At 36.2% G+C, this 17,730-nt stretch overlaps 5 protein-coding genes across 5 annotated transcripts; all 5 read right to left on the bottom strand.

Moving 5' to 3' along the window:
* Positions 1-181: 181 nt before the first annotated feature.
* Positions 182-1,162, bottom strand: LOC137613836 (trace amine-associated receptor 1-like). Its single transcript, XM_068343292.1, has one exon. The coding sequence runs from the start codon at positions 1,160-1,162 to the stop codon at positions 182-184; it is 981 nt and encodes a 326-aa protein (XP_068199393.1).
* A 2,133-nt stretch (positions 1,163-3,295) lies between these two features.
* On the bottom strand, positions 3,296-4,252 carry LOC137613837 (trace amine-associated receptor 1-like). The gene has a single exon (XM_068343293.1). It carries the CDS (start codon positions 4,250-4,252, stop codon positions 3,296-3,298), a length of 957 nt encoding a protein of 318 aa, XP_068199394.1.
* Positions 4,253-5,747: 1,495 nt separating this feature from the next.
* On the bottom strand, positions 5,748-6,728 carry LOC137613839 (trace amine-associated receptor 1-like). The gene has a single exon (XM_068343294.1). It carries the CDS (start codon positions 6,726-6,728, stop codon positions 5,748-5,750), a length of 981 nt encoding a protein of 326 aa, XP_068199395.1.
* Positions 6,729-10,618: 3,890 nt separating this feature from the next.
* LOC137613840 (trace amine-associated receptor 1-like) lies at positions 10,619-11,602 on the bottom strand. Its single transcript, XM_068343295.1, has one exon. It carries the CDS (start codon positions 11,600-11,602, stop codon positions 10,619-10,621), a length of 984 nt encoding a protein of 327 aa, XP_068199396.1.
* Positions 11,603-15,524: 3,922 nt separating this feature from the next.
* Positions 15,525-16,442, bottom strand: LOC137613841 (trace amine-associated receptor 1-like). The gene has a single exon (XM_068343296.1). The coding sequence runs from the start codon at positions 16,440-16,442 to the stop codon at positions 15,525-15,527; it is 918 nt and encodes a 305-aa protein (XP_068199397.1).
* Positions 16,443-17,730: the final 1,288 nt, after the last annotated feature.

The following is a 17,730-nucleotide window of genomic DNA, read 5'->3' on the forward strand; positions in this document are numbered from 1 at the left end:
AGATGACTTATCACTTAATATTCTTACATTGACCACAGAGAAAAACTCACATCAACTTCTCTACATCCAGTGATTAAGTATACAATGACATACAGTATATGGATTTCCTTAAATTTTCACATAAGACCTTACTGTATACTATGTACAGTAACTACAGACATGTTGACTCTTCAGATATAAGTCAATTGAGCTTAGTATTAGTGAGATCAGCTTGAAATATTTTACCAGAAATGATCATTCTGAAAGCTGATCGAAACCAGCTGTAAAAGAAACCATAAATGAATGGATTGAACATTGAATTTGACCATCCCAGCCACTTGAAGGCTTCAAGCAGAGGAACTGGTATCACAAAATGAGTCGCAGTGATAATGGTATAACAAAAACAAAAAGGAGACCAACAGATGAGAAAAACTCCCATTATAATAGCCAGAGTTTTAGTGGCCTTTCTCTCCATCTTGCTTTCAGTCTTCGTTATCTGACAGTTTATGTTTTGGATGCTGCGTATCTGTTTCTGTGCCTCTGTCAGAATCTTTACGTAGATCATGGACATTATGATGCCTGGGAGAAAGAAGCTCACAATAATTGCCACAAATCCTACACTAACATTTCGATATAAGACACATCGTTTATTGTGGTTTTCTTTGTTCACTCCCAAAACTGCAATAGTTATCCCACTTAGAGCAGGCACAGTCCAGCTTACCAGGACCATGATTACAATGACATGGATATTTACTCTAGTTCTGTATTTCAGAGGCTGACAAACAGCATAATATCTGTCAACAGAAATAGAGCACAAGTGAAAAACAGAACACAAGGATAAAATCATGTCAAAGGAGCTTCTTAATTTACAGATCACATCCTGAAGATGCCCACAAATGATCAGTGATACTATGCTTAAAGGCAAAACTACAGCCCCAACAAGCAGGTCAGCTACAGCAAGAGAGAGGATGAGATAGTTTGTTGGAGTGTGAAGCTGTCGGAAATAAATGATTGAGATTATTACAAGAAGATTTCCACATAGTATGAGAACAGACAATAAGCTAATGCAAATACAGAGTATGTACATGGTGGTCACTGTTTCTTTGTCATTTGCTGTATTATTACACAGAAAGTTATCATCAAAATCATCATCAGACCTGTTGCGAAATGATTTAATTTCCATGCAGTACTTTGATAAATACCAAGTCAAATTGTTAATAAGGCAATTTAAATCAAGACAATCGTAAATGTCTAATTTCTTTTAGAGAGAAATTTTCAGTTTCTTACAGGTCTCAGAATGTTTCATACCACACTGCCTCGGTCTGTTCCCGCGTATGAGTTGAAGTCATTGATATCTGTGCCACTGAGCAGAATACTGTACTTGATTATAGCTTCTCCTGAGCCATTAGCATATGTGGTCATATGATCTTAGGTCATGTGATTGGAAAGTAACTTTGTAGGACTTTGCATGTGAAAAAAAGAAAATAAAGACGGTAGGTAAAGGTACATAGATCGTAAATAAGGTGAGATCTTGCGAGAATAAGGTGTTCATTGATTTTAACCTGACATGAGCGAACATTCCATTTCCTTCAATAAAAAGTGACTTGAGTTTACTTTTTTGGAGGACAGATCACATCAGATGTGAGTCGTGTTGAAGATTTAGTTTTAAATTATGTAGTATCTAGTATTTATTGAAATCTAGTTTTGTAGGTTATAGTTTTATAGGTTTTGGAGATAAAGTCAGAGAGGCCAGACTGAGATGGTTTGGACATATCCAGAGGAGAGATAATGAATATTTGGTAGAAGGATGCTGAGTTTTGAATTTCCAGACAGGAGACCTAGAGGAAGACCAAAGAGGAGGTTTATGGATGTAGTGAAAGAGGACATGAAGGTAGTTGGTGTGAGAGAAGAGGATGCAGAACACAGGGTTAGATGGAGGCAATTGATTCGCTGTGGCGACCCCTGAAGGGGAAAGCCGAAAAGAATAGAAGGGATTGAAATCTAGTTTTATAAACACTTAGAGTGGACTAAGAATTTCCCTGTGGGGATCAATACTGTTCATACATTTAAAAATAATATAAATTTTAAATAAACAATAGCAAATCTGGATGACGTAGTGACTGAGGGACATGCTGTTTTGTGACATATTGAAATAATTATTGCAAGTAACAGTCCAGCACTTAAGACTGTTGTTTTCCAGCTTATTATAATTCTATGACTTGACTTGTGACTTACTTGACCAAAGCTGACTTCACTCAACGCCATTCTGACAAAAATGACTTGAGACGTGCTTGAGACTTGCACATGTGTGAGTTATTATGACATATGGAACAATGCATCTGTGTATTAGGTGCACAGCTATTTTGAATCAAAGTTCCTCTAAATTTTTCTTTCAATGTTTTTTTTCAAATTTCCTGAACGTTTTACAGTATAACAAATAAAATGTTGTAAATATTTTGAGTAACTCAAAGAATTCTTTTAAATGTGGTGACAAGCACATTTATTATTGTACTTTCATTCATTTACTCATTAGCCTCCATGGAGGTCAAATTAATCATAACGTGGAAAGTTAGGCTCAGCAGATTTTTTTTTGCCAGTGATATCATTTCAGTTAAAAGTACAAATAATGTTGCTCCATGTTGCATATTCTTTAATACTTTTCTATTTTTTAATTTTTTCATAACACACACGGGTCATGAGATTGTCCTTTCTTTATCCCCAAAACTGAAACAGCTATTCCATGTGGCAAAGAAACAGCCCAGCTTACCAGGATCACGATCACAGTAACAGACATTTATTTGATTTTTATATATCACAGACTGAGACAAGATATAATATCTGTCAACAGAAATGAAACACAGGTTCAGAATTGAAGATCCACATAACATCTTGTCATAGCAGTTTGTTAAACTACCAAATAAATCCTGAAGATGGCAACAAAAACCTCACAGATACTGTACTTGATCCTTGACTGACTCCTTTACAGTTCATCACCAAAATATTCATCTAAAATTTCAACTAAATCTTAAGATCTTCAACTTCTATTCAGATCAACAATGGCAAGAATGAAATGAAAAAAAGGGCGAGACAAATGACTTCAATTACTTCATCTTCTAATATTTACCACAGAGAGATACTCACACATCAACTTCTCTACATCCAATGATTCAGTATATAATGACATACAGTAAATGGATTTAATTACATATTTAAATTTAAATTACCTCACTGTATACTGTGTACAGTAACTACAGACATGTTTACTCTTCAGATAATAATGGATACTAATGGATACTAATGGATATTAATTATAAGCTCAATGGAGCTTAGTGTTAGTGAAATCAGCTTGAAATATTTTACCAGAAAGGATCATTCTGAAAGCTGATCGAAACCAGCTGTAAAAGAAACCATAAACAAATGGATTGAGCATTGAATTTGACCATCCCAGCCACTTGAAGGCTTCAATCAGAGGACCTGGTAGTTTATATTGGCTCAAAATATTAAAGCTGTAACAAAGAAAAAAGGGAGACCAGGAGGTGAGAAAAACTCCCATTATAATAGCCAAAGTTTTAGTGGCCTTTCTCTCCATCTTTCTTTCAGTCTTTGTTAACTTGCAGTTAATGCTTTGGATGCTGCGTGTCTGTCTCTGTGCCTCTGTCAGAATCCTTACGTAGATCACAGACATGATGACGCCTGGGAGAAAGAAGCCCAAAACAATTCCCAGAATTGCTAAACTAACATTTCGAAATAAGGCACACCGTTTATTGGATTGTCCTTGGTTCACTCCCAAAACTGTAATAGTTATCCCACTTAAAGCAGGTATAGCCCAGCTTACGAGGACCATGATCACAATGACATGGATATTTACTTTAGTTCTGTACTTCAGAGGCTGACACACAGCATAATATCTGTCTACAGAAATAGAGCATAAGTTCAAAATAGAAGATGCGCATAAAGCAATATCAAAGCAACTTCTTAATTTACAGATCACATCCTGAAGATGCCCACAAATGTTCACAGATACTATGCTTAAAGGCAAAACTACAACCCCAACAAGCAGGTCAGCTACAGCAAGAGAGAGGATGAGGTAGTTTGTTGGAGTATGAAGCTGTCGGAAGTAAACGATTGAGATTATTACAAGCAGATTTCCACACATAATGAGAAGTGACAATAACATCAGAAATATACATAACAAGTACGTGGTGGTCAATGCTCCTAGGTCATTTGTTGTATTATTACACAGAAATTTGTCCTCAAAATCATCATCAGACATGTTGACAAAGATTTAGTTTCCATGTATCAATGTGATAAACAGCAAGGCAAATTTGAAGTAAAATGTTTTAAATCAAGTTAATCCTCAATTTCTAATTTCTTTTAGACAGCGACTTTAAATAGATTCTAGTTCTCAGAATGTTTCATACCACACTGCCTTGGTGTGTTCCTCCGTATGAGTTGGAGCCGCTAACATCCGTGCGGAGCATTTTATAGTCTTTTTTGAGTCATTAGCATGTGATGGTCAAGGGACCATCACATGTTAATGTTGTCGTATGATCTGAGGACTTGTGATGGGTAAACGTTTTTGAATATGTGGAATATGATAACTACCTACCTACTTTGGTAGAAATCGATAGATACATACTTACAGTAGATAGATGGATGGATGGATGACAGATAGATAGATAGATAGATAGATAGATAGATAGATAGATAGATAGATAGATAGATAGATAGATAGATAGATAGATAGATAGATAGATAGATAGATAGATAGATAGATAGAGAGAGAGAGAGAGAGAGAGAGAGAGAGAGAGAGAGAGAGAGAGAGACAGACAGACAGACAGACAGACAGACAGACAGACAGACAGACAGACGGACGGACAAAATGTAGCCTAATTTATGGGTCCTTGCAGCTCTAGTTATGTTTGAGAGAGACATTAGTTGTCTTAATTAAATAAGATCCATGGTTTTAACATATATATGCTCACAGTACAATGAGTAATGTGCTTTAGATTTAAGTTGCTGTAGTGCCCCCTTTGGTGATACAGTAACTCATTGCACAAGGACTTGGCTTTCAGGACGAGTGGGTGGCTGGTTTAATATTTATATCTGAATGCATATATATATATGTTTAACTCAATCGGTCTCCTCTGCTGTCGCAATCATGTAAATTTCCCCACTGTGGAACAAATAAAGGTTTATCTTGTCTTAACTTATCCCCAAAACTGAAACAGCTATCCCATGTCGCAAAAAACAGTGTAGTTTGCCAGGATCATGGGCAGAGTAACATGAAAATTTATATTAATTTGATATGTCACATATTGATATGAGGTATAATATCTCTCAACAGAAATGAATCACAGGTTCAGAATTGGAGATCCACATAACATCTTGTTAAAGCAGTTTGTTAAACTACCAAATGAATCCTGAAGATGGCAACAAAAACTTCTCATTTGCTGTCCCTGATCCTTGAACAACACCTATATTTCATCAGAAATTCATTTAATTGTTCAAAAATTTTGACCTTTAACCTCTAAGAAGATCAGCTGTGTCCAAAAACAAATGACAAAAACTCGAGACAAATTACTTATCATTTAGTATTCTAACATTGACCACAGAAACTCACACATCAACTTCTCTACATCCAGTGATTAAGTATATAATGACATAAGTATGTACAGTATATGGATGTACATAGATATCACATTAAAAAGACCTTACTTTACTCTATGTACAGTAACTTGAGACATGTTGACTCTTCAGATAATGAGTCAGTTGAGCTTAGTATTAGTGAGATCAGCTTGAAATATTTTACCAGAAATGATCATTCTGAAAGCTGATCGAAACCAGCTGTAAAAGAAACCATAAACAAATGGATTGAGCATTGAATTTGACCATCCCAGCCACTTGAAGGCTTCAATCAGAGGACCTGGAATAACAAAGTGAGTCGCAGTGATAATGGTATAACAAAAACAAAAAGGAGACCAACAGATGAGAAAAACTCCCATTATAATAGCCAGAGTTTTAGTGGCCTTTCTCTCCATCTTGCTTTCGGTCCTCAATAACTGACAGGTTATGTTTTGGATGCTGCGTGTCTGTTTCTGTGCCTCTGTCAGAATCTTCAAGTAGACCACCGACATTATGATGCCTGGGAGAAAGAAGCCCACAACAGCTGCCACAAATCCTACACTAACATTTCGATATAAGACACATCGTTTATTGTGGTTTTCTTTGTTCACTCCCAAAACTGCAATAGTTATCCCACTTAGAGCAGGCACAGTCCAGCTTACCAGGACCATGATCATAATGACATGGATATTTACTTTAGTTCTATACTTCAGAGGCTGACAAACAGCATAATATCTGTCAACAGAAATAGAGCATAAGTTCAACATAGAACATAAGGATAAAATCATGTCTAGGCAGCTTCTTATTTTACAGATTACATCCTGAAGATGCCCACAAATGATCAGTGATACTATGCTTAAAGGCAAAACTAAAACCCCAACAAGCAGGTCAGCTACAGCAAGAGAGAGGATGAGATAGTTTGTCGGAGTGTGAAGCTGTCGGAAATAAATGATTGAGATTATTACAAGAAGATTTCCACACATTATGAGAACAGACAATAAGCTAATGAAAATATAGAATAGGTACATGGTGTTCACAGCTCCTACGTGATTTGTTGTATAATTACACAGAATGTTGTCATCAAAATCATCATCAGACCTGTTGCCAAAGGATTTAGTTTCCATGCAGTACTTTGATAAATAACAAGGCAAAATTTGCAGTAAAATGTTTTAAATCAAGAATATCATCTATGTCTAATTTTCTTCGGGAGAAAATTTCAGTTTCTTATAGTTCTCAGAATGTTTCATACCACACTGCCTTGGTGTGTTCCTCTGAATGAGTTGGAGTCGTTGATATCTGTGCCACTGAGCACAGTATATCAACTACACTTTATTGTAGATTCTCTTGAGCCATTAGCATAAGTAGTCATATGATCTTAAGTCATGTGATCGGAAAGTAACTCTTTGTAGGACTTTGTAAGTGAAACAAAGAAGGTAGGTAGAGATAGATAGATCCTAAATAAGGTGAGATCTTGAGAGAATTAAGTCTTCATTGATTTTAACCTGATATGATCTAACAGTCCATCTCCTTCAATCAAAATTGACAATACTTTACTTTTTGCGTTACAGATCACATCATGTGTGAGGTGTGTCGAAGATTTGGTTTTAAAATTTTATTTCATAATCCACATTTACAACAACTCTGGATGAGGTAGTGGATGAGGGACAGATGAAGCTAAAAGTAGACCAATCCAATGCAGATAGCTTGTTGGTGACTGTAGAAATGTGGTCTGATGGAAACATGAGATGGTTTCTAGGTGAATTGGTTGAGAGACTGGATGAGAGAGATGGCCTGAAAGAGACCGGAGTTGTTCATGCAACCATTTCAAAATCCTCCAGGGTGATCCACATACTACATTAAAGCTGATCAGTAAAGAAAGTATCCGAGTGTAAGTTCTCTCTCTCTCTCTCTCTCTCTCTCTCTCTCTCTCTCTCTCTCTCTCTCTCTCTCTCTCTCTCTCTCTCTCTCTCTCTCTCTCTCTCTCTCTCTCTCTCTCTCCCTCCCTCCCTCTCTCTCTCTCTCTCTCTCTCTCTCTCTCTCTCTCTCTCTCTTTCTCTCTCCCTCCCTCACTCTCTGTCTCACTTTCTGTCTACATGTATAAACATCACATACAAACGCACAGCACTCTATCACACGTACATGCATTTACAAACAGCTGAATTATTTACACTGTTTCCATTTTGTTCTGTGACACCTGTTCCAAGGAGTAATGATAGATAGATAGATAGATAGATAGATAGATAGATAGATAGATAGATAGATAGATAGATAGATAGATAGATAGATAGATAGATAGATAGATAGATAGATAGATAGATAGATAGATAGATAGATAGATAGATAGATAGATAGATAGATAGATAGATAGATAGATAGATAGATAGATAGATAGATAGATACTTTATTTATCCCGGAGGATATTGTATAAAATGGACATAGAATTCATACTTGTTGAAGTTCGTCTCGTTTTTTCATGAAATGTTGCTTTATGGCATATTATTTATTGCAAGTAAAAGTCCACCACTTAACATTGTTGTTTTCCAGCTTATTACAATTCTATAACTTGACTTGTGACTTACTTCACCATGTGTGAGATATGGAACAGTACATGTGTACCTTAGATGCAGTTCTATTTTGAATCAAATGTCCTCTAAAATTTTCTTTCATATTTTATTCACTTTTCCTAAAAGTATTCCAGTTTCACAAATAAAGTGCTGTAAATATTTTGAGTAATTTTAATTTGATTAAACTGTTGTGACAAGCACATTTTTACGGATCATAAATTGCTGTACTGTGCTTTCATTCACTTACGCATTAGCCTTCATGTAGCTCAGGTTAATCATAATATGGAAAGTCCCGCTAAATAGTTTTATGCTATCATCTCAGACAGAACACAAATTACATTGCATGCATGCTTCTTTTATACATTTCTAATTTTACATTTTTTAATAGTACATATGGGTTATTTGTCCTTTCTTTTTCCCCAAAACTGAAACAGCTATCCCATGTGGCAAAAAACAGTCCAGTTTACCAGGATCATGGTCACAGTAACACAGATATTTATATAATTTGATATGTCACATATTGTCATGAGGTTTAATATCTGTCAACAGAAATGAATCACAGGTTCAGAATTGGAGATCCACACAACATCTTGTCAAAGTAGTTTGTTAAACTACCAAATAAATCCTGGGGATGGCAACAAAACCTACACAGACACTTTGCTTGATCCTTGACCAACTCTATTTCAGTTCATCCAAAAATATTGATCTAATCGTCAAAAAATCTTTGGACCGTAAACCTCTATGTATCAGCCATACAAAAAATGAATTAAAAAAATTAGACAGGCAGGCAGGCAGGCGAAAGAATAGATAGCTAGATAACTAGATAGACAGACAGACAACATGTAGCCCGATGTAGGGGTACTTGCATTCTTCATGTAACTGTAGTTATATTTTTAAGAGTGACATTATTTATCAAGTTAGGTTGCACGGTAGCGCAGTAAAGAGGCAAAGAGGCTCTGGGTTCAAGTCCTGCTCTGTGCGGAGTTTGCATGCTCTCCCCGTGTTCTCTCCAGGTTCTCCGACTTCCCCCCACCTCCAAAAACATGCGCTTCATGTCAGGTTAATTGGTCATTCCAAATTGGCTGTAGGTGTGAATGTGTACGTGTTTGTCTGTGTACATGTGTTCCGCAGTGCACCACCGTCGTGCCAGAATTCTACCCTGCCCCACACCCCCAGTCAGCTGGAACAGGCTCCAGCACCCCCCGACCCATGACAGCAGAAGAAGCGTGTTTAGAAAATGAATGAACTGTTCATCAAAATGAAATAAGGTCCATGGTTTTGACATATATATGCCCACAGAACCAGTCTGTACTTTAATTGAAAAATAAGGCATGAAATCTTAGTAGAAAATAATGAACAAAATGTCAAAATGAGTTTCATTAAAACGCATTTCAATTGCCATGATACCTATGATTCAAAGGAATACTAAGCAAAGAAAAACTAACTAAAAATCACTTTTTGTCCTTCTTTGCCCTCTTTCAATACGTGGCTGCTCCCACTCCATTATCTCTATCCCTTAATGTTGTGTATGTGTAGGTGTGTGTGTGTGTGTGTGTGTGTGTGTGTGTGTGTGTGTGTGTGTGTGTGTGTGTGTGTGTGTGTGTGTGTGTGTGTGTGTATGTGTGTGTGTGTGCGTGAGTGCGTGCGTATGTGTATGTGAGAGTGTGTGTGTGTGTGCTAGAGCGTGCGTGCGTGCGTGCGTGCGTGTGTGTGTGTGTGTGTGTACTCCAGCCTGTATATGTGAAGTATGTGGAGTGTAAAAATGAATTCCCCCATTTCAGGAATCAATAAAGGAACTTTTTTTTTTCATTATTACTTTCTTTATTTCTTATTACAGTTACAAAACATCATAATCTCAATCCTCTTGGATCTCATTGTTAATTGAAACCTGCCTTTATGCATTATTGCATCCGGAAGCTTCCGTTACTTTTTTGTCTGTAGTGGACAGCAGGTATTCTCCTTTGAGTCGAAGAGTAACAACACTTTTCCTGAAGCCAAGACAATTAATAATTTTCTTCAGCTGCTTGACTGCATCCATGTCACAGCTTTAAGCTTGATCTCAGCTGACATCAGGCAGGAGGTGAGATACATCCTGGTTGAGATATTGAGTTATCGCAGGGCTACACAGTAAGGCAAAACGCTTTCACAACTGCGGTCAATTTAGAGGGACTAATTTATCACATTTGCATGTGGGGAGCAACTAGTTAATTCAAAGAGAACCCACACAGATGGGATGGAAACTACACAGGTTCCAGATGGAAGTGAATCAAGGACTTTCGTGGTCTTAGACAACAATGCTACCCATTGCACTACAAAGCCGCCTAAATTACTTAAACCACTTAATTTTCTAGACCAGAGAAATAATCAATGACAAACACAATGACAGATTTATTTACTTGCAATCACATAAGGGCACAGTAGTATTACAAACATGTTGAATCCTCAATGTGTCAGTGGAGTTTGGAATTAGTGAGATCAGCTTGAAATATTTTACCCGAAATGATCATTCTGAAAGCTGTTCGAAACCATCTGTAAAAGAAACCATAAACAAATGGGTTGAGCATTGAATTTGACCATCCCAGCCACTTGAAGGCTTCAATCAGAGGAACTGGTATTTTATAATGACTCAACGAATTAAAGGCAACAGAAAGAAAAAAAGGAGACCAACATACGATAAAAACTCCCATTATAATAGCCAGAGTTTTAGTGGCCTTTCTCTCCATCTTTCTTTCAGTCTTCGTTAACTGAGAGGTTGTGTTTTGGATGCTGCGTGTCTGTTTCTGTGCCTCTGTCAGAATCTTGACGTAAATCATGGACATTATGAAAGCTGGGAGAAAGAAGCTCGAAAATGTTCCCAAAATTGCTGAACTTGCATTTTTAAATAAGACACATTTTTTCATATTAGAGTTTTCTTGGTTCACTCCCAAAATTGTAATAATTATTCCATTCAGAGCAGAAACAGTCCAGCTTAGCAGGATCATGATCATAATTACATGGATATTTACTTTAGCTCTGTATTTCAGAGGCTGACACACAGCGTAATATCTGTCAACAGAAATAGAGCACAAGTTCAAAATAGAACATGTGCATAAAATGATATCAAAGCAACCTCTTAATTTACAGATCACATTCTGAAGATGCCCACAAATGATCAGAGATACTATGCTTAAAGGTAAAACTAAAACACCAACAAGCAGATCAGCTACAGCAAGAGAGAGGATGAGATAGTTTGTTGGAGTACGAAGCTGTCGGAAGTAAATGATTGAGATTATTACAAGAAGGTTTCCACACATTATGAAAACAGACAACAACCCAAGGAAAGTCAAAAATAAGTACATGGTGTTCACTGCTGCTACGTCATTTGTTGTATTATTACACAGAAATGTGTCCTCAAGATCATCATCAGACCTGTTGCCAAAGGATTTAGTTTCCATGTATTAATGATCATAAATAGCAGAACAATATTTGCAGTTAGATATTTGAAAGAAAGACAATGATCAGTCTCTACCTTCAAGGACAGGGACATTGCAGTTAATTGAAGTTCTCAAAATGTTTCATGCCACACTGTGTTGGTTTGTTCATCAGTATTGACCGAAGCTGTTGGTGTGTGTCACTGAGCCAAATGAATAGGTTATAATCATTTTTAAGTCATTAGAATATGATTATCAAGAGACAATCACATGCTAATGTCGTTCATATGACCTCATGTCATACAATAAGGTAAGTCCTTTGAGTACAGTATGTGTTGGCATAATTTCCCAATCTCATCTACAATGAGATTAAATTAATGAGCACAAATTGAAGATATTGCAAAAAATACTATATTACAATTTGAGTTGTATTATTAAATACAACTCAACATACAACTCAAATTTTGCATTGAAAATAATATTTTAAATTTTGTTACTTAGAAATATTCATGCAGTCTATACTTAATCCTTCTTATGGTCCCAGCTCTTAGCTACAAATTTTTACCTGTACAAAACGCTGTTATTCTTAAAATTCTTTGAATGAATTTCAACCTTTTATGTCTAATGCACCACACCATGAGGTGGGGTCCCATTCACAGTGTACCCCACCTCCATAGCTGGTTGGCTAATTTTTTGGAATTTTTCATCTTGTCTTGTCACTCCCCTTGCCTACCAGTTGCCAAGCATTATATTGCTCCACAGAGGCATATGATTATTCCATTCTCTTAAGGTAATGATTCATTGTAGATACAGCCCTCTCTCATAGATGAGGTAGATGGACACCAACCAGATAAGTTTGGCCTGTCTTTTTCTGCATTGCTCAGGTACTGGAGTCAAACTCCTGAAAGGAAGCAGGACATCGTCTTCATCCAGAGTTCACAAGTGTAATTCCTATGACAGAACCTCAGTCAATTAGTCTTTGACACATATAGGAGCAGAACAGTCAACTGATTACCACTTGGTGGTTAGGAGGATTAGATGGCAGGGGAGGTCCAGACGGACCTACTCAAATAAAATTAATAGACAAAAGAGAGAGTATTTAGACCAACCTTCTGTCAAATTAAGTTTTGATTGATTGCATCATATATATTTAATTGGAAAAAATACAAGAAAAATGTAAGTCCCGCCCCGTCCGGTGTATATCCTGCCTCTTCCGGTGAATGTCCCGCCTCTTAAGGTAGTTACGTCGGTGATACAGCTGGTTTTGATCTTTTCGGTGCTTCGATCCCCTTCATCGGTAACAGTGATTTGTTATGACAGATGAAATTCTGTGAGGATGCCCTTTTTCCCGCTGACTGCTAAAAAACTTCATTGAACTTTTTAACTATGAGTTGGTTAACATCCATAGGATAAAAATAATGAGCATATGCAGGAATGTGTGTAATATGTGTTGTTAATATGACTGATTCAGATCTTACTGTAAATAAAATTTTACTTTTCATTACACTGCAGTTACTCTGTTTTGAAGTTTTGGTTGCTATTACGTATACAAGTACTGGCTAAAAACATACAAGAGACAGATCACTATTTTATTGAATAATTAGCAAAGCAGTGATGACAAAGTCACACATGAAGAGATGAGAAATGAGTGAAACAATGCATTTGAAGTATTTACATGGATTCACATTGAGATTGTGAACTTATTTTTCTGTTGTGTAATGAGTCAAATGATTAAAGCTCATAGAAAAAAGAAAGGACAACAACAAATGAGAAGAACTCTCATTATAATAGCCAGAGTTTTAGTAGCCATTCTCTCCATCTTTCTTTCAGTCTTTGTTAACTGACACGTTGTGTTCTGAATGCTGCTTGTCTGTTTCTGTGCCACTGTCAGAATCTTTAGGTAGATAATGGGCATGATGATGGATGGACGGCAAAACCCAAAGACCATTCCCAAAATTTCTAATTTTACTTTTTTAAACAAGACACAATGATTATTTGATTTTCTTTGTTTCACACCCAAAATGGCAATGGCTATACTCCATGTACAAAGGAAATAGCCCAGCTTACTAGGATCACGATCACAATAACGCAAACATTTATCTTAATTCTATAAATCAGAGGGTAACACAGATTGATGTTAGCTTGGCAAATATTCTTTTCTCACCATTTATTTAGTTATTCATTTATTCAGTTTATTTTTCTTCTTTCCAGACATGTTATTACAACATATTTCACTTTCATCAGTGTTCATCAACAACATCTGAAAAAAAAAAAAAAAAGGGTTGATGGGTAGAAGCCATTGGCTTTTGAGGTTCCTGTCCCCTAAATCATCAACAAAACATCTCTCTCATCAGAATATGTAATAAACAAACTCAGACATTAAAAGTTTTCAACCAGCACATACATTGAATTTTGACAGACGTTCATACCCTTATCCACTTCCAGATATTAGCATTTTACCCTAGAGTATAACCATGTTTACATTCTTCCTAGGAACACAAGGTTTGTTAACATCATAGTCAAAACTAGACGTTGACTTTGCCAATTTTCTCCACAAGAATTTAATGATCACCTTCACCTCTTTCAGCAGTGTTTATACAAGAATTAACCAGTTTGTTGCAGACACTTTAACAGTTTCACATGGTATTATATTGTCAAAAGATGTCAACATGCTTTTTAAAGTCTCAAAGTTAATGTTATCCCATGTTATCACAAATACATGTTGTTGTTTTTTTGTTTCAGGTTTTTTTTTGTTTTAGTTTTTTTGTTCATTAGTCCATGTTTCTGACATCAATGGTGTTGATTTTTTTGACTGTCCCATGAAATACTTGACGTGTCCAAAATCATAGAGATCCCAATATTGAAGTGACTCTATTTTGCTGATGTTTGGTGTAGTGTTCTTGTCTGTCTTTATTGCTCATATTTCACCAACTCCTCTGCACTCCTGATCACCATTGTTTTCATCTGGTCCGGAGAAAAGCCCCTTTGTTTTGATGAAGATCCTGCAGTTGTTCGTCCAGGTGTTGACGATCAGCCCATTCTTTTTCAGTTGTCGAGCTTTTTTAGCGATATCAGCATTCTTTTTAGTTTACCATCCTCCTCTATGGAGTCCAAAGTACAGTCAAAGACAAATTCAACCCTTCTGATTAGTTTATTGAATCTCTTCCTGTCCCTCTCTGAGCTTCCACATAATTAGAATGAATTTTCTGATCAATGGGCTGGCTTTGAGCTTTCTGTTAACTTTTATTAAGAACAATTTAAAACTGACACCTAGACAAATATATGTAATGCGAGAAATAAGCCTCCATTAGCAGCAATGTCCTTCAGTAATACATTTTCCAGTTTTCCAGCAGTCAGTCCCATACATCCCACAAGTGATGTAACAACAATGATATGAAATCATGAACTGCAAGGTCTCATTTCACATATGAAAATGTCCTTTTGCATTGCATGATACATACATGTTTCAAGACACTGTCATCACTTGCAGCCTTTTTAACTTGATTGGTATATCAGTCTCATGCTTAAATGCTGAACATCCAATATTGCAAAACTTTTCTTTTTTGATAAAGGCAGTGCTGTTCTCACCACAAATTTATAGAGAACATGCCACACATGTATATGATGATCCTTTAAAACCTAATTCATTGTGTGGATGTGAGTAACCAACACAATACAGAGTAGTTAAAAGCTCAATCATAATACCCGACACAATAAAATGCAATGCACATTGATGCAGCATCAATATTAGTTCCTAAATATCATATGTTCAGCAAACATGTAGTAGAGTTTTGACTGCAGGTCTTTTGTTGTATTTTCATAAAGAGTACACTATCACTATGTATCACATTTATTATACCCATTTGTACAATGCAAATATTTATATCCATTGTCACGTTAAAAGTAGAAATAATGAGATTTTTATTTACTGTGATCTTCAGAAACATTAATTAAGCTTTGAGTTTCTGCAATAACCTTTATACAATTTACCAGAAATCAGTATTCTGAAGGCTGTCCTGAACCAGCTGTAAAACCATGCATACACAAAGGGGTTGATCATTGAGTTTGACCGGCCAAGCCAACTCAATGTTTCAATAGCAGAAGCTGGTATGGCATATTTAGTTACGGGCTGAAAGGTGAGGCAAAGAAAGAAAGGAGTCCAGCAGATGAGAAAAACTCCCATCACAATAGCCAGAGTTTTGGTGGCTTTTGTCTCTGTCTTACTGAGAGTTATTGCAGTTTTTGTGCCCGGACAAGTTGTTTTCTGGATTATGTGGGCCTGACTTTGTGCCACCTGCAAAATTTTCAAATAGATACAGAGCATTACACCTGCTGGGAAATAAAAAGATAAAATACACCCAAAAGTAGGAGCTATTTGGACATCAAATGAACAGCTTTCAGTACATTTATCATTTTGGAATCCTATAATCATTACACAAATTCCAATCAAAACAGAAAGACTCCAGCTCACTAGGATCATAATGGCAACAGCATTATTATTTATTTTAGCGCTATACCTCAGAGGCTGACATACTGCATAATATCTGTCAACAGAAATACAACACAAGTGAAGAATAGAAGAATTGCTCAGTGCCAGATCAAAGCTTCCTCTTATTTTGCAAAGTATTCTTTCATCATACCAACATGAGGCTTCAGTGAGTGACATGCTAAAAGGACAAATTAAAATTCCAACAAATAGGTCAGCCACAGCTAGAGATAGAATGAGATAGTTTGTTGGAGTGTGAAGCTGTTTGAAGTAAAAGATGGATGTTATTACAAGGATATTTCCACACGATATAACTATAGATAAGCAAGAATAGAACATACATAATAATACACTTATCACTGTAGGGTTGATAGCCATTAAGCATGATGCATTATGTAAGCAGTTATGGGAATATTCATCTTGGAAACCACCTGTTCTGTTAAAAATTGTCTGTAGGTTCATTCTTCCTGCTTCCAGCAATCTACATAGATACTTTAACAATGAATAACTCCATCAATAAAAGCTCACTAAGACATTATTAGTGTGTCTTCAGTCATCAAATAGCTTCCTACTATGTGTTAAGCCCTAATGCTATCAAATATTAATATCCCAGGAAGACAGTCTCCATTTTTTTCTCATGAAATGTTTTTCTTTCAGCCAGCCAATCATAAATTAGAAAGAAAACATCATGATTACAATAATTACCATGCATACATGCTGAATAATGATACATGTTTCAGTGTGTGTGTGTGTGTGTGTGTGTGTGTGTGTGTGTGTGTGTGTGTGTGTGTGTGTGTGTGTGTGTGTGTGTGTGTATATCCCCAACCATATATTTGAATAAGCTCACTTGAAATCCTCACGCTGTCACTGTCAGCAGTATCTCGTCTGCGTGCGTCCTTGTGTCTTTGATGCACATTTTTTGACAGATACGCACGATTTTCAGACAGCATGCATCCCTGAGACGCAAGCTTTAAATGCACTTTCATCCATCAATAATATTCCTAACATTTCCATTTCTTCACTTAAATTTTGAACGTTTAGTTCTCGTCACGAGACTCACTTGCGATTCTTTCTTATTAAAATCAACCAAACGTCATTTGGCAAAATGCAACACGACTTCTGCTCATTTTACGGGCTACATTAAGAGAACGAGGAGTTAGTTAGACCCTCCAGAGCAAGCATAAGTGTCCTGTTGGGTTTCTCTGTCCGTTAAAGTGTCTGCTGATCTGATTAAACGCTATTTATTATATATATATATATATACACACACACACACACACACACACACACACACACACACACACACACACACATTTATACAGTTGGTTTTAGTTGATATTGTCATTCTGTTTTTTGAAAAGAACTGAGAAGAAAACTACCAAATTAAAACAACAAAACATCAACAATGTTTACAACAACAGCATTATTTGGTTGTTTCTTTAAAAAAAATTACAGAATTAAAATCCCAAACAGTTAAATGCATCAACTGACAACAATGAGAAATTCAGCTGATGTAAGAGGATTGAACATCAGCATTTCATTTTCTTCATCAACATCAACTAAATCTTTTCTGGAATTAAAATATGCTTTGGAAAACTACTATATTAGACACATCATCACTCATAAATGTTTAAATTGTTATAATTGAATTCATAACTGAATAATT

Source organism: Antennarius striatus, chromosome 19, assembly GCF_040054535.1.
Source record: "Antennarius striatus isolate MH-2024 chromosome 19, ASM4005453v1, whole genome shotgun sequence".
In the NCBI taxonomy this organism is placed as follows: domain Eukaryota; kingdom Metazoa; phylum Chordata; class Actinopteri; order Lophiiformes; family Antennariidae; genus Antennarius; species Antennarius striatus.

What these genes read in the sequence shown, in the direction of transcription:
- LOC137613836 (XM_068343292.1), bottom strand. Translation starts at nt 1,162, where the DNA reads ATGGAAATTAAATCATTTCGCAACAGGTCTGATGATGATTTTGATGAT.
- LOC137613837 (XM_068343293.1), bottom strand. Translation starts at nt 4,252, where the DNA reads ATGTCTGATGATGATTTTGAGGACAAATTTCTGTGTAATAATACAACA.
- LOC137613839 (XM_068343294.1), bottom strand. Translation starts at nt 6,728, where the DNA reads ATGGAAACTAAATCCTTTGGCAACAGGTCTGATGATGATTTTGATGAC.
- LOC137613840 (XM_068343295.1), bottom strand. Translation starts at nt 11,602, where the DNA reads ATGGAAACTAAATCCTTTGGCAACAGGTCTGATGATGATCTTGAGGAC.
- LOC137613841 (XM_068343296.1), bottom strand. Translation starts at nt 16,442, where the DNA reads ATGGCTATCAACCCTACAGTGATAAGTGTATTATTATGTATGTTCTAT.